Source organism: Hemicordylus capensis, chromosome 2 (assembly GCF_027244095.1).
Source record: "Hemicordylus capensis ecotype Gifberg chromosome 2, rHemCap1.1.pri, whole genome shotgun sequence".
NCBI lineage: Eukaryota > Metazoa > Chordata > Lepidosauria > Squamata > Cordylidae > Hemicordylus > Hemicordylus capensis.
In genome coordinates, this window is record NC_069658.1 from 35,780,644 (window position 1) to 35,797,736 (window position 17,093).

A 17,093-nucleotide genomic window follows, 5' to 3' on the forward strand; every position below is an offset into this window, starting at 1 on the left:
CAACATAATAAAAATCGGTTGAAACCCTGGGCAAAGCCTATGAAGGAAAAACGTGAAGGCGGAGTACATAGGAACATAGGAAACTGCCATATACTGAGCCAGACTGATATACTGAGTATATACTGAGTCAGACTGATATACTGCCATATACTGAGTCATTGGTCCATCTTGCTCAGTATTGTCTACACAGACTGGCAGTGGCTTCTCCAAGATTGCAGGCAGGAATCTCTCTTAGCCCTATCAGTGCAAACAAAGGTGTTTATTTTGGCTATAGAAGGTAATACAGTTAAGTGTAAGATTAAAGATGCCATGTACATTGAACAGCTGCAGCCAACTATTAATGTTAGGGAAGAAATGAAAGAAGCAATGAAATTCATTGGTCTATAAAAGGGTTAAAAATGTTCTGTAGTGTTATCACTTCCTCCCCTGCCCCCTGTTTTTGGATTGGTTATTTAGTTTCAGTTGCTGTATTTAAGCTCAAGAGTTTCCAGCTGCTTGAGAGAGCATTGAGAACGATGTTCTAACATTGAAATGTGTTTGCTCAAGTTTGGTAAGATCTTTGTTTTTGAATAATTTTACTTATGCATTGGACTGCACTGTCCTAGGCACCTAGTAGGCACCTTATCCAGTTTGGGCTGCAGCTGGAACTCATCCAAGCAAGTGTATGATGAAGTTAGATACCCAAGAGATGTCCTTCCCTAGTTAGAGAAGTGATTTTGTTATAAAGTGTACTGAGCAAATGTGGCATAGCTGGTTAACTGAATATAGTTGCTCCCTCCAGTAATGACTGAAGATAACATTGTATTGTTCACGGCCTTCTAGAGGATTCTTGGCAGACACACCAATGGCAATGACCACCACTTTGATGCCATCACTGCCATGGATTAGGCTGTACCATGGGCTTTATGCCATGTTCAGTGGGACCCGTCTCGAGTTTTTCCTTCATCTGCCCTCAGTTGTTACCTTTCTCAGTTTTGCTGTATATTTCAGAATCCATTCTATGGGAAAGGGCATCTAGGCTATCAGATCAGCAACTCTGGTCCAAATATATCATATATAAACCATGTACAATCAATGATATCAGCAGGAAATCCCCTATGCCAATCTGGAAACCAATCAGATCTATCAGTTTCAATATCCGATTGTTGCACATATACACAAGTCACCATCTAATGCTGGAGTCATCCTGATAAACATGCATGGGTGAACCAGTTCCGAATGAATCAATATAGTTTCAAGTTTTTCACAATGTGCACTGTTTAAATAGTTCAGTCATATTACAAATCTTACCTGGCCTTTGGTTAATTGATAGAGTGCTAACGTAGCAGACAGATGTTGAGCCTGCATGCTATCCTCCGTAAGGATTGTTGGACACACTGCCATTGTATCATCAGCTGACTTAGTAACTCTTACCCTTAAAAAAGAGAGTGAGTGTGTTCTTACTTATAAAATCATTTTAGATACCCAACAGATGTTAAGTAGCCATTTCTACTAATAGTAAAACATAATAGTAAAACATTTTTACTGAACATTTTTTAGTAAAACATTTTAAAATGTTAACCCTTCTACACATTAAGTGGCACAGTGGGGAAATGCTTGACTAACAAGCAGAAGGTTGCCGGTTTGAATCCCCGCAGCTAATATATCGGGCACCAGCAATACAGGAAGATGCTGAAAGGCATCATCTCATTCTGTGCAGGAGGAGACAATGGTAAACCCCTCCTGTATTCTACCAAAGAAAACCACAGGGCTCTGTGGGTGCCAGGAGTCAAAATTGACTTGATGGCACACTTTACCTTACATATTTGGGGTCATAACTTTTAAAATGTAAAACAACCCCGCCGCCGCCCATTCAATGGCATTATATTTATTCTATATCCCATCGGTTAAATATATCCTATATTTATTCTATAATGTTTCAACACAAATAACCTCAATTTTCTAATTTGAAGGTTTCACTGAGTCAGTGTGAACTTCTAAATAAAGTTGCATGGGATCAAGCTGTAAGTCCCACTGTATCAAGAAAGGCTGACTTTTTAGTAGTGTGTTTAGGATTGCAATCAAAACATAGCAGCTGCATTATATTGATGCTTCAGTTAAAGTGAGGAAGTGGCAATTTTTTAGTATTTAATTTAGTCTAGTTATGCTTTGATAGACATTTGCCTCAGAAAGACAGACATCAACCAAACAACTCAGGATCACCTGAGTAGCAGCGTTTTCTCTAACAGTGATTCCCAGATGATGTTGACTACAACTTCCATAATTCCCAAGCAAAAGCCATTGCCACTGGGGATTATTGGAGCTGTAGTCAACATCACCTTGGAATCCCTGTTCAAGGGAACATGGCTGAGTAGTAGTATGGGATATGTGGGGACCTAGTTCTACCCCTCCTGTATACTACCAAAGACAACCCCAGGGCTCTATGGTCACCAGGAGTTGACACCGACTCGACAGCACACTTTACCTTTAGTTCTACTAGGGATTCAGAACAGCAGCAGGCAAGTCATGTCTGCCTTAATTCCCTCAACTGGAAAACCCCCTCCTAATTCACAGGTTTCTTGTATGGATGAATGAGACCACAGCACTTCTTGTAGTGCACACTGTCCATACATTTACAATGTTTATTTCACTATTTTAAATCTGCGTATCCATTCAGCACTATAAGCAAAATCAACAGAAAAGTCAACCTCAGCAGCAGTACATACCTACATTTCCAATATCTTCCCGCTGGAACTTTTTCAAAAGAAGGGTTTGGGCATTTGGGATAATGTTTTCTGCACCAGTCAATCAAAAACTGTTTGGGAGATTTACCAGTCCAACTTCGAGCAGTATAATCAAAATTTCTCACATCTTGAGGCTCTCTCTTTTTCACTAAGATTTATAAAAGAAAAATGTTTGTTATTTTATTTATTTATCAAACTTCTATACTGCCCAAACTTTCATCTCTGGGTGGTTTTAGTACAGGAGTAATCATAAATCATGACCAGACTTTGAAGCAGGATCTGTTTAACAAAGCTGTGTGCAGAATCCGCATTAAATAGTAAGGTTCAACACACAACATAAAAACCATCCAGAGTTTGCAATACGAATCAACACTCCTGCTGTGTTGATTTATGTACATGCACAGCATAGTGCAAACTCCAGGTGACTACTGTGTTGTCTGCTGAATCTTGACTATTAATTCAGCCTCCATATAGGTACTGGGGACACAACAGATTTATTAAAGTTATATATAGCTCCCTGACTGGTTTCTAAACATCTCCAGATCCAAAGGAAGGAAAGGGGGAGGGGATGTGGGTGAAGGGTGCAGACAGAAGGAAAACTTGAGGAGCAACTCCTCACTTTTATAGCAATAGCAATAGCACTTACATTTATATACCGCTCTATAGCCGGAGCTCTCTAAGCGGTTTACAATGATTTAGCATATTGCCCCCCAACATTCTGGGTACTCATTTTACCGACCTCGGAAGGATGGAAGGCTGAGTCAACCTTGAGCCCCTGGTCAGGATCGAACTTGCAACCTTCTGGTTACAGGGCGGCAGTTTTTTACCACTGCGCCACCAGGGGCTCATGGGGTGGGGTGAGAGACTGTGATGGGATATATGCTTTGGGGACTGTATATATGGGTTATTAGGTTTGGTGGAGAGTTAAGTAAAAATGAAAACTCCTCAAACGTGGGGTGTGTGTGTGTCTGAAAGAGGGAGAGAATATCAGCATCCCTAGTGTGTACTATATCGGGCAGCAGAGATATAGGAAGATGATGAAAGGCATAATCTCATACTGCGCAGGTGGCAGCAATGGTAAACCCCTCCTGTATTCTACCAAAGGCAACCATAGGGCTCTGTGGGTGCCAGGAATCGAAATCGACTTGATGGCACACTTTACCTTAGTGTGCGCTGTAGTTAAGTGAACAGTTGACTAAGTGAATCTGAGCACAATACCACCTGAATATCATCATCATTGGAAATGCCACCTTTTGCATCCCTGCCACATTTATCATTTAGGAAGATACCAGAGGAATCAATTTCAGATACTTAAGCACCCAGATCCCTTGAATGTGTATTTGAACTCACTTAGACCTCAGTGGGATTTATTTCAAACTAAGAGCACATAGGGTTGCAGAAATCCCACTTTAATTTCAATTGATTTACTCTAGAGTAAATACTAGGATTGCAGTCATACAGCCCATTGATATCTATATTTATTCAAATGATAACTGGATGTAGCGTGTTCTCAAGGAAGCCACTTGGGTTCGGATTGCACCTCAAAGGCTTGTGGAGAAAGCGCATGAAACCTAACAGCAATAGCAATAACAATAGCACTTACATTTATATACCGCTTTATAGCTAGAGCTCTCTAAGCGGTTTACAATGATTTAGCATATTGCCCCCAACATTCTGGGTACTCATTTTACCGACCTCGAAAGGATGGAAGGCTGAGTCAACCTTGAGCCCCTGGTCAGGATTGAACTTGTAACCTTCTGGTTACAGGGCGGCAGTTTTACCACTGCGCCACCAGGGGCAGAGTACTAACCGAGTACTGGACTTCTAACTGGGCTGTTTTCAGCTGCTCAGAGAGCCCCTTCGAGGCTGGAGGAAGGGAAAGCTTTCTCACTCGCGCGCAAACAAATGCAGCAACGGAGATGCAAGTCCCGATGCCATTTCAGTAAACTCATTTTAATCTCCAGAAACGCCCCCTTTCCCTCCCCAGCTGCTGGACTCGGGGGAAATAAAACAAAGCATGTGGTTTCGCCACCGAAAAAGAGAAAAGAGGAGTTCGCCCGCCGCCCAGGGGAAGAGTCTGCAGCTGGCTCCCCAAAAACGAGGGGACGACTTGATTTGGGAACGGGGGTTGTTGCAGAGCCGCGGCGAGAGCGTGTAGAGGCTTTTCTCTTTTTTCACTCTTTCCCGAGCACGGGCTGAAGCTGTAGGAGCAAGATGCCTGCTCCAACCAAAAGGCGCCGGCAACGGGGGTCCATTTCCAGCAACACCGTGCTCCGTGCCCAAAGGGTCTCCGCGTGCCTCGGGGACTTCTCACGCCGCCCCCCGCCAGCCTACACTCTGCGCAGCGCGACTAAGGCAGCTCTCGCTGTGCCCTCCCCAGGGCCAAAACTCAGATCACTCCACCGGGGCGCAGACGCCCCTCGGCCTGGCCAAGTTGTGGCGGATGTTGCAGCAGGCTCGGACTTCTGGGACGAAGCGCCCTTAGGGCCACCGCAAACGGCCGAAGCAGCAAACCATGAAGAGTGCGCCCCCTCGGAAGATCTGGCCCGCTTTCTGGAGGCGCAACATCAGGAATACTTGGGGGATCGGCTCACGCCCCTGCTGAAAGCGCGGCTCAGGAGGGAGAAGGGGCGCGTCAAGGCGAGGCAAGCGATTATCCCCCACGCATTGAGCCACCAAACTCTCCACCTCTGAACATCTTGCCCGGTGCCTTTCCGGCGGGATGCACCATGAATGCGGAGGAGCCGCTCCAAATGGGAATTGGTGGCCGGCAGTAGGCGGCCCAAATGGAATCGTGGAGGCAGTAAGCTCCCCTTCGCAGTAACCAACCGGGGAGGATTGCCTCTTGCCTGGCATCAAGGAGAAAATCTTAAAAGGAGATTACATGAACATGCTTTCTTTAAAAGAATAGCCCTTTCCTTCTTAAAGTACTGAGCAGACGAGCAAGAGGCTACACAAAAACTAAGTGACCTTGCTATGGGGCGAATGGCTGGCTGGGTTTATCACTTACATGGGTGTGATAGCAGAAGCCTACCTACACAAAAGCATGCATTGATTGATTGATTGATTGTTAAATTTATATACCGCCTTTCATTAAAGCAATCCCAAGGCAGTTTACAGCAAAAAAAATTAACACAAGATGGTAAAAAAGACACAATTAAAATATTAAGTGGGGGGAAAATATTAAACAAATCTGATTAAAAAATTTAAAACAAAAGCATAAAAGCAATAAAGACTATAAAGATCAGCTTGTGCTTGATCATCTATTTAGATCTGATCCATAATATGTACACCATTCAGGGCAGTGTGGATTCATTATGATGAATCATTCAGGATCCGTGCAGCAGTGACTCCTATAGCATCATGAGATAACTTGGATTGTCGCCTTTGGGCTGAAGCAGCAGCATGCTCCATGCAATTAGTGCATATGGACCGTCCCTTGTGGGTAGCCCAGGAAGGTATGAAAGGCAATATTTGTTGGGGATTCAATCAAGACAATCTTGTTAGTTCAAGCACATGTGCTCTTCTTGCTTTGGCTACCATGCAGCATATGTCTGCCCAGATCGAAGAGAAGAAACCAAGCACAGCAACTAGAAGTGCTCCTTCCTCATCTGGACATTTGCATAATCAAAATGACAGGGACCAATTACAGATTTTTTTTTTTCCAGTAGTCTCAGCATTTTTAGGGTTCAGAATTGGAATATAAACAGGTTGAGGGTTCCTTGTAGTTTTCAGATTTCCTTTAATGTTTGATCTAAAGTGTCATCTGTTTTCACATACTTTTACTTGTAGTCCAGTTACCTCCTCTACTTTAGTGGTTTGCAGGCTTTTGGTTCTGCAACAGCCAATTAAAGTTACACAGATCCACCCTGGCTCCTGAAGATTGGATCTTCAAGAGAGGCTGCTTTTCATCATCCTTGTCTACCTTATAGATTTTTTGCATGCTACACTTAATTATACAAGGAGACTGATTTCTTGCCTGTTATTGTTAAAAGCTGTGCTGTATGTGTTAAGCAAGACCTTGGCCTCAGACTTTCAGCCAGCACCAAACTCTGCACAAATTAAGACTTGAGTCTCTATTTCTCTCTCTTTTTGTGTGTGCCTGAATATCACCTGGTTACATTCTTGTCTAGTTTCAGTTGAATGGCACATTGCATCTGCCTTTTACAACTTGTGGCAAGAGTACCAGTAGAAAAACAGGTTGCTCACCTGTAACTTATGATCTGGTAGAGATCCGTCGACATCCATAAGAATGGGGTTCTGCGCCTGCGCAGGAATCCCCGCGGTAGCCATGTCTCAGCTTGTCGAGGCGTCCAAGCCCCGCCCACACGCAGCGCGTGCTATTTAAGAGCGGGGCTGGGCGCCATGTTCCTCAGTTCTTTGGACGACCGCCGAAGAGGACGACCATCGCAGATAGACATCATGAGTGGAGACAAACAGATATGGTAAGCATTACACACACAGAGGAGCACCACTACTGCAGAGGGGAAGGATGGGAGGGTCTTATGGATGTCGACGGATCTCTACCAGATCATAAGTTACAGGTGAGCAACCTGTTTATCTGGATCGAGATCCGTCGACAGCCATAAGAATGGGTGTTTAGCAAGCTCCCCAAGGAGGGGGGTGCAGTAGTGCTATTGCAGTACCCGTTTGAGAACACTCCTCCAAAAGCTAGCCTCTGCAGCAGAGCGCAAGTCTATGGCGTAATGTTTGACAAATGGGAGACTGGATGACCAGGTAGCTGCTTTGCATATGTCCAGGAAGCCAATCCCCGAGAGGTGCGCAGCTGACGATCCGTAAGCCCGTGTGGAATGGGCTGTGATGGATTTAGGAGGTGTTTTATGCTGCATCTCATACGTGAGTAAGATGAGTTGGACGAACCACCTAGACAATCGTTGGCGAGAGATTGGGGTGCCTTTGGTTGCACTGCCATACGATACAAAGAGACGTGTGGTGGCCCTAAAGTCTTTGGTATGCGCTATATAGAACAGAAGTGCTCTGCGAACATCCAGGGAATGCATGGACTGTTCCAAAGCCGATTGTGGGTTTCTAAAGAAGGTAGGTAGAATAATGTCCTGATTTAGGTGAAAGTCTGATAGTATTTTCGGCAGAAAAGTAGGGTCCAACCGCATACGCACTTTGTCTTCATGAAATTGCGTATACGGAGAGTCGACTCTCAATGCAGTGAGTTCACTCACTCAACGTGCTGTCATTATCGCAACCAGGAACGCCGTTTTCAAGGATAGCAGTTTTAGAGACGTCATGGCCAGAGGTTCGAAAGGCTTTTGCGACAGGGAAGAAAGGACCAAAGATAGGCTCCAAGGTTCTACCGGCGGTCTTATCAGTGGATAGACATTGGAGAGGCCCTTCAGGAAGGCTTTGCTGAGGGGGTGCAAGAAGAGAGTGACACCGTCGCAGCCCGGGTGAATGGATGACAGGGCGGCCAGGTGGACCTTAAGAGAGACATTCGCCAATCCCTGTGATTTTAGAGTGGACAAATAGAGGAGTACCTGACGAATGGAGGCACGCCTTGGCAGAAAACCTTGGGACTTGGCATAGGTCTTAAACCGCAGCCACTTGGTGCTATAATTTCGTCTGGTCGACAATTTCCTTTGGTTCAGTAGTATATGATCTAAAAGTTTATCCGCCAGGCTGTCAGACGGAGAGTGAGAACATCTGGGTGGAGCACGAGGCCGTCGTCTTGTGAGAGAAGATCTGCTTTGGGTGGGAAGCGATGGAAGAGATTCTTGGACAGTCTGTGTACCTGTGGAAACCATGGTTGCCTCGGCCACCATGGTGTCACCAGGATGCAAGGCGTTGGGTGCACCAGGAGTCGAGCTACGACCCTGGAAATCAGGGGTTGAGGCGGGAACATATAGGGTGTTTCCGACGTCCAGTTGAGCTGAAAAGCATCTCCCAATGACAGGGGGTCGTGACCCGCCCTGGAACAGAAGCGGGCGCACTTCCTGTTCGCTGAAGTCGCAAACAGGTCTATTGAAGGATGAATCCACATGTGGAACACCGGATTGATGTATCTCGGATTGATTTCCCACTCGTGGTGAATGTCGTTCAGAAAAATTCGACTGAGATTGTCCGCTAAGATGTTCTCTAGGCCCTTGATGTGGGCTGCAAGAGGGTAAATCTTGTGGCGGATGCACCAGTGCCATATCTGGAGAGCTAGAGCGCACAAGCTCCTGGAGACTGTCCCGCCTTGGCGGTTTACATAGGCTTGCGCTGTCGTGTTGTCTAATTGTATTTGAACGCATTTGCCCTCCAACAGTGGTAGGAAGGATCGCAACGCAAGGAAAACTGCCAGTAATTCCAAAAAGTTTATATGGAGTTGACTCTGGTTGAGGGACCATTTGCCCTGGGCTTGCCGGTCCGCACAATGTGCGCCCCACCCTAGAAGGGAGGCGTCCGTCGTGAGCCAGATGGTTGGGGCAGGAGGCTGGAAAGGTACTCCCTCCAGAAGGTTTCTGCGTTCTGTCCACCAGGTGAGAGATTGAAGAATGGGAGCAGGGATCAGCAGGCGTTTCTCTTGGTTGTGTCTTGCAGGGTGAAAGGCTAAGAGAAACCAGAGCTGAAGCTTCCTCATCTTTAGACGGGCATAATGAATCACCACATTGCACGAGGCCATGAGTCCCAGTAAGCGCTGGATGGATCGTGCAGGTTGAACTGGGTGGCCTTGAAATAGCGTTATGTCCTTGATCAGATTGTACCTCTCTCCTGGTAAGAATGCTCTTTGGCGTATCACGTCCAATACTGCTCCTATGTAGCTTGCCACTCTCATAGGTTCTAGGCGTGACTTTTTCCAATTGACTTGGATGCCTAGGTTGCGGAGGACCGACAGAACATAATGGATCTGTGAACGTAACTTGTCTTGATCCTTTGAGGCCAGGAGCCAGTCGTCCAGGTAAGGGTATACCGTGATGCCTTGCGTTCGCAAGTATGCAATCACTGGAGCCATACACTTCGTAAAAACCCTTGGGGTGGTGGAAAGACCGAAGGGTAATACATTGTATTGGTATACTTGGTGGCCGACTGTGAAGCAGAGGAATTTCCGATGTGGATGTCGAATATTTATATGGAAATAGGCGTCTTTTAGATTCAGTGTTGCCAGCCACTGCTCCCCTTGGAGGAGCGGGAGGATTTGTTGCAACGCCATCATTCTGAACTTCTTGACCTGGACAAACTTGTTCAGGTTGCGCAGATCCATGACTGGATGGATGCCCCCATCCCGTTTGGGGATTTGAAAATAATTTGAGTAGAATCCATCCTGTCTGTCCGCCCACCGCACCTGGGCAATTGCCCCCTTCTCCAGTAGCTCCTCTACCTCCTTCCGTAAAGCCTCGGAAGGAGGAGTGGATGTTATCCCCCTGAATCGTGGAATTGTCCTGAATTCGATGGCATATCCTGAAGAAACAATCTTCAAGACCCAACGGTCTGATGTTATATGTTGCCATGCGGGGGCATGGCTTGCCAGCTTGATGGAGGGTTGAGCCAGCAAAAGGTCGGTGTAGGGACCCATTGGTTGAGATGTCAATTCCCCCGATGGCGGGGATGGGGAGTGGAGAAGTGACGGTGGACGGACTTGTGTCTCAAAGACGCTTCTGGGTCTCTGAACCCTTGGGTCGTTGAGACTGATTCTGCTTGAATTTGTTCTGGTAAGCCCGTCTGTAGTAAGGCTGGTAGGACTTGCGGAAGTCCCTATGGTCTTGCTGTCTGAAGGGAGGACATTGTTTATTATATGTAGAACGATACCTGGATGTATACGTGGATGTAGAAGACTGCACCGTAAAGGTCTTCGCCGTGAATTTTGATTTTTTAAGCAGTTCCATTGTGGCATCCGTGGTTTCACTAAATAGGCCGGTGCCATCAAAGGGAAGACCCTCAATCTTATCTCTCATGTCCATTTGTAATGTGGTAGATCTGGGCCAGGCGTGTCTGCGGAGGGTGATGGTGGCAGTCATGGCCCTGGACTCGCTTTCAGCTAGGTGCTTAGCAATACTGAGTTGTTGCCTGGTGAGATCTCCCGAGCGTTCTAGGATTTTCCGAAAAGCAACCTTGAATTCTTCTGGTGATTGGTTGTCCAGTTCAGGGAGCAATCCTTCCCAAAGGCTGTGAGTATATTTTGCGGTACATGCCGCGTAATTAGCCACCTTGATTGAGAGGCACGCAGTCGAATAGATTTTGCGGCCTAAGAGGTCCAATTTCCGTCCTTCCCTTTCAGGAGGAACGACGTGACGCTTTCCAGATTTAGACACAGAGGCACAATCAATTACAAGGGAGTTGGGTGCTGGATGCTTCAAAAGGTACGTGTTATCCTTTTCCAATATCCGATATAGGCTTTCCAGTCTCTTAGAGGTGGGGGTGGAAGTATGCAGCACTTCCCAAGCACATTTGGCCGCCCTTGTGATTACAGGGAGCATCGGTAGGGCCACTGGGGCCGTCGATTGAGATTTTAACATAAAGTTGTAGACAGGGTCGTCTATAGTGGTCAGTGCAGAACGAAGGTCTAGACCTAAGGCGTCTGCCATGGCACGAACGTGACAGTGGTATGCTTTCATTTCTTCATTGGGTGACACGTACACCGTTGGTGCCACATCCGTGGGGGGTTCAATGATGGTCTCCTCCCCCTCAGGGTCCGACTCAAAGTCTGATGAGCCGTAGTGTTCGGAAGGCGAGGCTGCCGGGGAAGTCGGCGCTGTTCCATGGGATCGCTCTGAAGGTGTAGGAGGTGACGGCAGGGATGTCGACTGAGTTGCCATGGCACGGGTTAATGGCGGCCGTGTCTGCACACAGGAGTCAGAAGTAACAACCGTGGACGTCTGTGTTGATGAGTGTCTGGTCGCTATCGAGGGAGTGTTAGTGGACGCAGATATGGTGCGTAAAAACAATGTTGCAGGTAGAGATGACCGTGGTTTCCAGGTTCCAGTTGGTAAGGAAGCTTGGGAACTGGTTGAGACTGCTGGACCCAAACCAGGTACATGCGGTGGAGGCGTATGGGTGAATCCACAGGTGTGTCAGGGTAGAGGGCTTTGCAACTGGGCCGCAGAGAGTGAAGAACCCGGGTGTGCAGGAGGAGCTGAAGTTGGTCGAGGCTCCTCTTCAGATGCTGGGAAGCCTCTAAACGCGGCCTGTGAAGGCGTGCTTGCTGTGGAGTCCAAAAGCGACAAGAGCGACTGAGTTGTAGATGGATGCAGGCCTATTTCAGCGTCTTGAGGATCCCCTTCGATATCGAAGGTTGGAGGTGGGGATTGATATCGAGGAGTGACATGACTGGACGTCGTAAGCAGCGGTGTGTGTAGTGATAGAGCAGAGCTGGGTCCCAGAGCCGTCGGTGTCGAAGGCGGGGACGAGGGAACCGGTGTCGGAGCAGGCGAGAGGGATCTTGCTCTTGGTGCCGAAACACTCGGCGTTGACGGTCTCGGCGTCGAAGGGTGGGCTGGTGTCGAAGATGGTCAGTGTCGAGCAGACGGGGGTGATGGTGTTGTGTCTCTTGTCAGATCAATCATTCTGCAACGTTTCGTTGTCGATGCCGTCGCGGCATCATCGGGATCACTGCCGGAGGTCGAGGGAACCCGGCGTTTACGGCTGCTTGATGTCGAGACTGTTTTCAATGTCGAGGGTCTGGAGTCCTTCGAAGTAGAGGATTTGGACTTCGAATGCGGTGATCCTGGACGCGTTGACGTCGAAGTTTTCGACTTCATACGTGGTGTAGAAGCTGATCGAGCCCTCGATGTCGAGGGGTGAGGTGTGCCCGGCGTCAAGAGACTTAACACCTCATCATAAATCGCCGCTCTGAGGCAAAGCGCTCGATTCTTTCGGGTCTGCTTCGAAAATGACAGACAAATCTTGCATGTAGAAACATTATGCTCTTCGCCTAGGCACAGTAGGCATAACTCGTGGAGGTCTTTGGAAGGGAGCTTAGCATCGCAACCCTTACACCTCTTAAACGACTTTTTGTCGTCCGCCATAGCTCGACTGGGAAGTCAAGTCCAGTCCGTGTCAAGCCAGTCGTTGGTCGATAGCCGTTCCGAGTCAAAAACGTTTGGGATGGTCCGTTGTCAGAAAAAGAGTCGTTCACGAAGTTATCAGTCCGATAGAGAAGAAAATCGTTAAATAGTCTTTGAAGAGAAAAACTGAGGAACTCTCCGACGAAGAGGTGGCAGACCGAGGTCCACGCGCTAAGGTGGTCGGAAAAGAACTGAGGAACATGGCGCCCAGCCCCGCTCTTAAATAGCACGTGCTGCGTGTGGGCGGGGCTTGGACGCCTCGACAAGCTGAGGCATGGCTACCGCGGGGATTCCTGCGCAGGCGCAGAACCCCATTCTTATGGCTGTCGATGGATCTCGATCCAGATCAAACAGGTATAGTTTAATTTTTAAAATATAAAAAAGCCAAGGGGCAAGAATAAGACCCCTCTTTCATATTACCCAGATGAAACTGTTTCATTCAGAATCCTACAAACTTGCACTACAATTCCTCCGTATTAAGCAATGCCGCTCCCCCTTTAAGTCCTTGAATCCACACAAGATAAGCCTTCTAGAAACTGAAGTTGCTGTAAATCTGGGTTTTTGAGTTCTCACATTTATGCTACAATAATGTAATCACTGCAATTAGTGAAAAGGCTATGAGGGTACCCCCTCCTCACCCTTGGGTAGAGTAAAGGCTTGGGTCATCTTCATCCCATAATTCTGTCTTTCCCCTACTCATGGTTGCTCCTCCCACTTACATCATCCTTGCTCCAGTCTCTGCCCCACACTCTCAAATTTTAACTAGCGGTGAAGCCAAGAACATGAAAGCTGCTGGCTGGGAGTACTCAGGGCTCAAAATCTAGGCAATATCAGGATACTTGTGTGGAAATGAGCTTCTAGCTCTCCCCCTCCCATACTTCTAATTACGTGGGACTAATAACCAGCCATGGGAGTCAAGGTGACATGCCTATGATATACTGGCTGTTGCTTAATCTAGATGTATAAATTCACAGTTAAGTGATGATGGCAATGTAAAGCGTATACCAAATGTGTCTTCAAGAAAAACCGTTGTCTGAGGCCTATATTATTTTTGTCTTTCAGGAGCATGTGAAACAAAAATGAGACATAGCAGCACATCAGTTTGATAGAAAAGCATCCCAACTGGGCTGAAAACTTCAGAGGGGTTTCCATTAAGTACTGGCTTGGAATTTACATTTACAGGAAGGACTGAACTGTGGAATTGTGCTGCTGCTTCTGTCTTAGCAGTGCATGTTGGCTCAAAGTTTTCCAGATCCGATTGGAAACAATGATAGGAACCTTTGTGGCACAACAGTCTAGCAAGCCAGGGCAGAATCAAAATGATATTGTGGTTTTTAAGGAGTCAGTGTATTAAACCACCTCTGAAAAAAAGGAAGGCTCTTGGACCATGGAGTCTGATAAAGCAAAGAAAGAGACTGTTTTGCTTCCCTTGCCCTCTTTTTTTTTTTTGGAAGCGGAAAATGTGTTTGTAGGAATTCATCAGATGCATATGAGAGAGAGAGAGAGAGAGAGAGAGAGAGAGAGAGAGAGAGAGAGAGAGAGAGAGAGCGAGCTCTCAATGCAACAATTCTCAGAGTGTAGCGCAACCAAGGAAAGTGGTTCAGAGCATTCCTGCAAACACAAGACATATATGTAACTATATCATTAGGCTAATTAACATCGGCTGTAACTGATGTAGCCCATTTCAGAAAGCTGTAAACTGAAAAATACTATACAACCCTTAGATGGTCTTCTCATGGTAGTTCTGTTATAGCGATTTTTCAATAAAGGTTTTGTGTTGTTCTAAACAAAGTTTCCCTCTCACCTTTTTGTTCCTCAGGAGCAGCTTGAGATTTTTCCAGCATGTTTAAATTCAAAGCACCGTGAGTTTCCAGAGGCCCAGGAGCCTTTTTCTTTTCACTTGGTTGATTTGAAATTTTTATAGCTGGATTGAACACCGGATGTTCTTCCAGTACTGCCATTTCTGCCAAGAAGAAATATGCATTAAGTTATTCAGAGATTCTCAAGTTTGGTAGAAGTCTTATTGTTGGTGGGAGGGGCCGGGAGAGGAGAAAGGATTGTACAGGATGCCCCCTTTTTTCCTCAGGGGTTCTGTTTTGGCCTACTGCTGCGAACAGGGAAACTGTGAAAAAAGAAGCCTATGGGGACTGTGGGGTTAGGTTCTTCAGCACACTTAAGTGTGATCAAAGCGGGGGCGGGGCAGAAATAAGAGTAAGTAATACACAGTACCTTGCTCTCCAGCAATGCCCTCCCAACCCCCAATCCTCCAGGCTTTTTTCTCTCTCTTTGGTGGAAAAGTCACAAAATGGCCACTGGAAATGACACCAGGAATCATTTCCAGGTGGCACTTAGCCAAAAGTAGGTGAAAATAACCCTAGTTTTAGTGTGGAAACAAAAACTAAGTCTCTATACCACAAATAGCCAGAAATAGCCCTAGTTTTAGGCACATGAACAAACCAGGTCTCTATATCATAAATAGCTGAAAATGGTGCTATTTTGGGCCTGTGAACAAACCAACCGGGTCTCTATGACCCACCTGTGAATAAAAGAAACCACGACAGGAGAAACCATGAAAAGCAAGCACCTCCTGTATATCTTAAAGGTTTTACAGAATGAGGTTGAAGATGTATTCCTTACAATGTTACTCAAGTTAACCATTGAACCTCAAATTTTATCCCTATTAAATTTTGGTTACACCCTGTTAGGGTATTGCGATTAAAACTGCAGTTGAAAATGTACTTTGCTGCAGTATTGCTACTTAACATGGCTATAGAATAGGTCTAGTTGTCCAGCCTCCTGCTTTCCATAGTGGCCAACCAGATGTCTTCAGAAAGCCCAAGGTCAGGACCTGATGGCAATGGCCCTCTCCTACTGTTGCCCCTCCCCTCAACAAGTGGTATTTAGTAGCCTACTGCCTCTGAACCTGGAGGTTCTAGATAGCCATCAGTATTGGTTATGGGACTAAAACGAACTTGGTTGCCCTGATGGATCAACTATGCCAGGAGCTAGACAGGGGGAGTATGTCTCTGTTGCTTCTGCTGGACCTCTCAGGGGCTTTCAGTACCATTGACCATGCTATCCTTCTAGTCCATCTCTGAGTCTTGAACTGGTTCTGATCCTGCTTGGAGAGTCTGGTCCAGAAGGTGTTATTGGGGGACTTTTGCTCAGCCCCATGGCTGTTGTGTTGTGGGGTCCCTCAGGGCTTGATTTTGTCCCTATGTTGTTTAACAGCTACATGAAACTGCTGGAGGAGATCGTTCAGAGATTTGGGCTATGGAGTCAGCAATATGCAGATGACATCTAGCTCTATACTATGTCTCCAATCCCAGGGAGGCAGAGGAGGTTCTGAGCTGTTTGGAAGTTGTGATGGGGGCTAACAAGCTGAAACTTAATCCTGACCAGGTGAAAGCAGTTAACAGAAGACCTGATCAGGGTATGGAGTTTTGGCCTGTTCTATATGGGGTGTACTCCCTCTGATGGAGCAGGTTTGCAGCTTGGGGGTTCTCCTGGATCCAGCGCTGCTCCTAGAAAATCAAGTGGTGGCTGTGGCCAGGAGTACCTTTGCTCAGCTTTGGCTGATGTGCCAGCTGCAACCCTTCCTTGAGAAGGCTGTCTGGCCTCTGTCACCCATGCCTTAATCACATGACATTGGGATTACTGCAATGTGTTCTATGTGGGGCTGCCAGCAAATTTTTTGGAAACTATAGATGGTGCAGAATGTGGCTGCCAGATTGATTTCTGGGACCACCCACAGCGTGCATATTACACAGATTCTGAAGGCTGCCTGTTTGTTTCCAGGTACAATTCAGGGTGCAGGTTATTTCCTTTAAAGCTGAATGGCTTGTGCCCTGAGTAACTTAGGGAATGCCTGCTCCCAGCTGAAGCTACCCACCTGACTAGATCTGCTGGGAGGTCTCTGCATGATGAGTTTGTTGAGCATGTGGGACAGGGCCTTCTCGGTGATTGCCCTCAGGTTGTGGAATGCACTCGCAGCAAAGATCTGCAGGGCTGCCTCTCTCCCAGCCTTTTGGAAGAATCTGAAGACTGCCCTTTTTGTACAGGCTTTTGTTCAATGAGTGCTCCCTTTTTAACATAGCTGTTTTATCAGGAGGTTTTTACTGAAGTTTTATTATTATTTTTATCCTGTTAGCTGCCCTGGGGTCTTCAGATGAAGGGCAGTATAGAAATATAAATAGATATTAGGAGTCATTAATAGGCCTGTTCTCCATAAATGTGTCTTAATTCCATTTTAATGTTGTCTGGCTTGTTGGTCTAAGGCAGAGTTGCTGTGATTGGACTACATCTCCCATCATCCGCAACCACAGAGGCCAATAAGGATAATAGGAATTGTAGT

At 46.5% G+C, this 17,093-nt stretch overlaps 1 protein-coding gene across 3 annotated transcripts in view; it reads right to left on the reverse strand.

Annotated features, from left to right (window-relative positions):
- The window catches only part of DHX29 (DExH-box helicase 29), a 67,681-nt gene that overhangs the window by 39,574 nt on the left and 11,014 nt on the right, over positions 1-17,093 (reverse strand). For 2 of the 3 annotated variants that reach the window (XR_008316512.1, XM_053297579.1), the window contains exons 8-10: positions 14,544-14,702; positions 2,706-2,871; positions 1,291-1,414 (exon numbers count right to left, since the gene is read on the reverse strand). Coding sequence is in view for 2 of the 3 variants with exons in the window: in XM_053297579.1 (XP_053153554.1) it covers positions 1,291-1,414; positions 2,706-2,871; positions 14,544-14,702 (449 nt within the window). In the remaining variant the exon portion in view is untranslated. Of the gene's footprint in view, positions 1-1,290; positions 1,415-2,705; positions 2,872-14,543; positions 14,703-17,093 lie in introns of those variants that run through there. The other variant, XM_053297580.1, reaches the window with a different exon arrangement.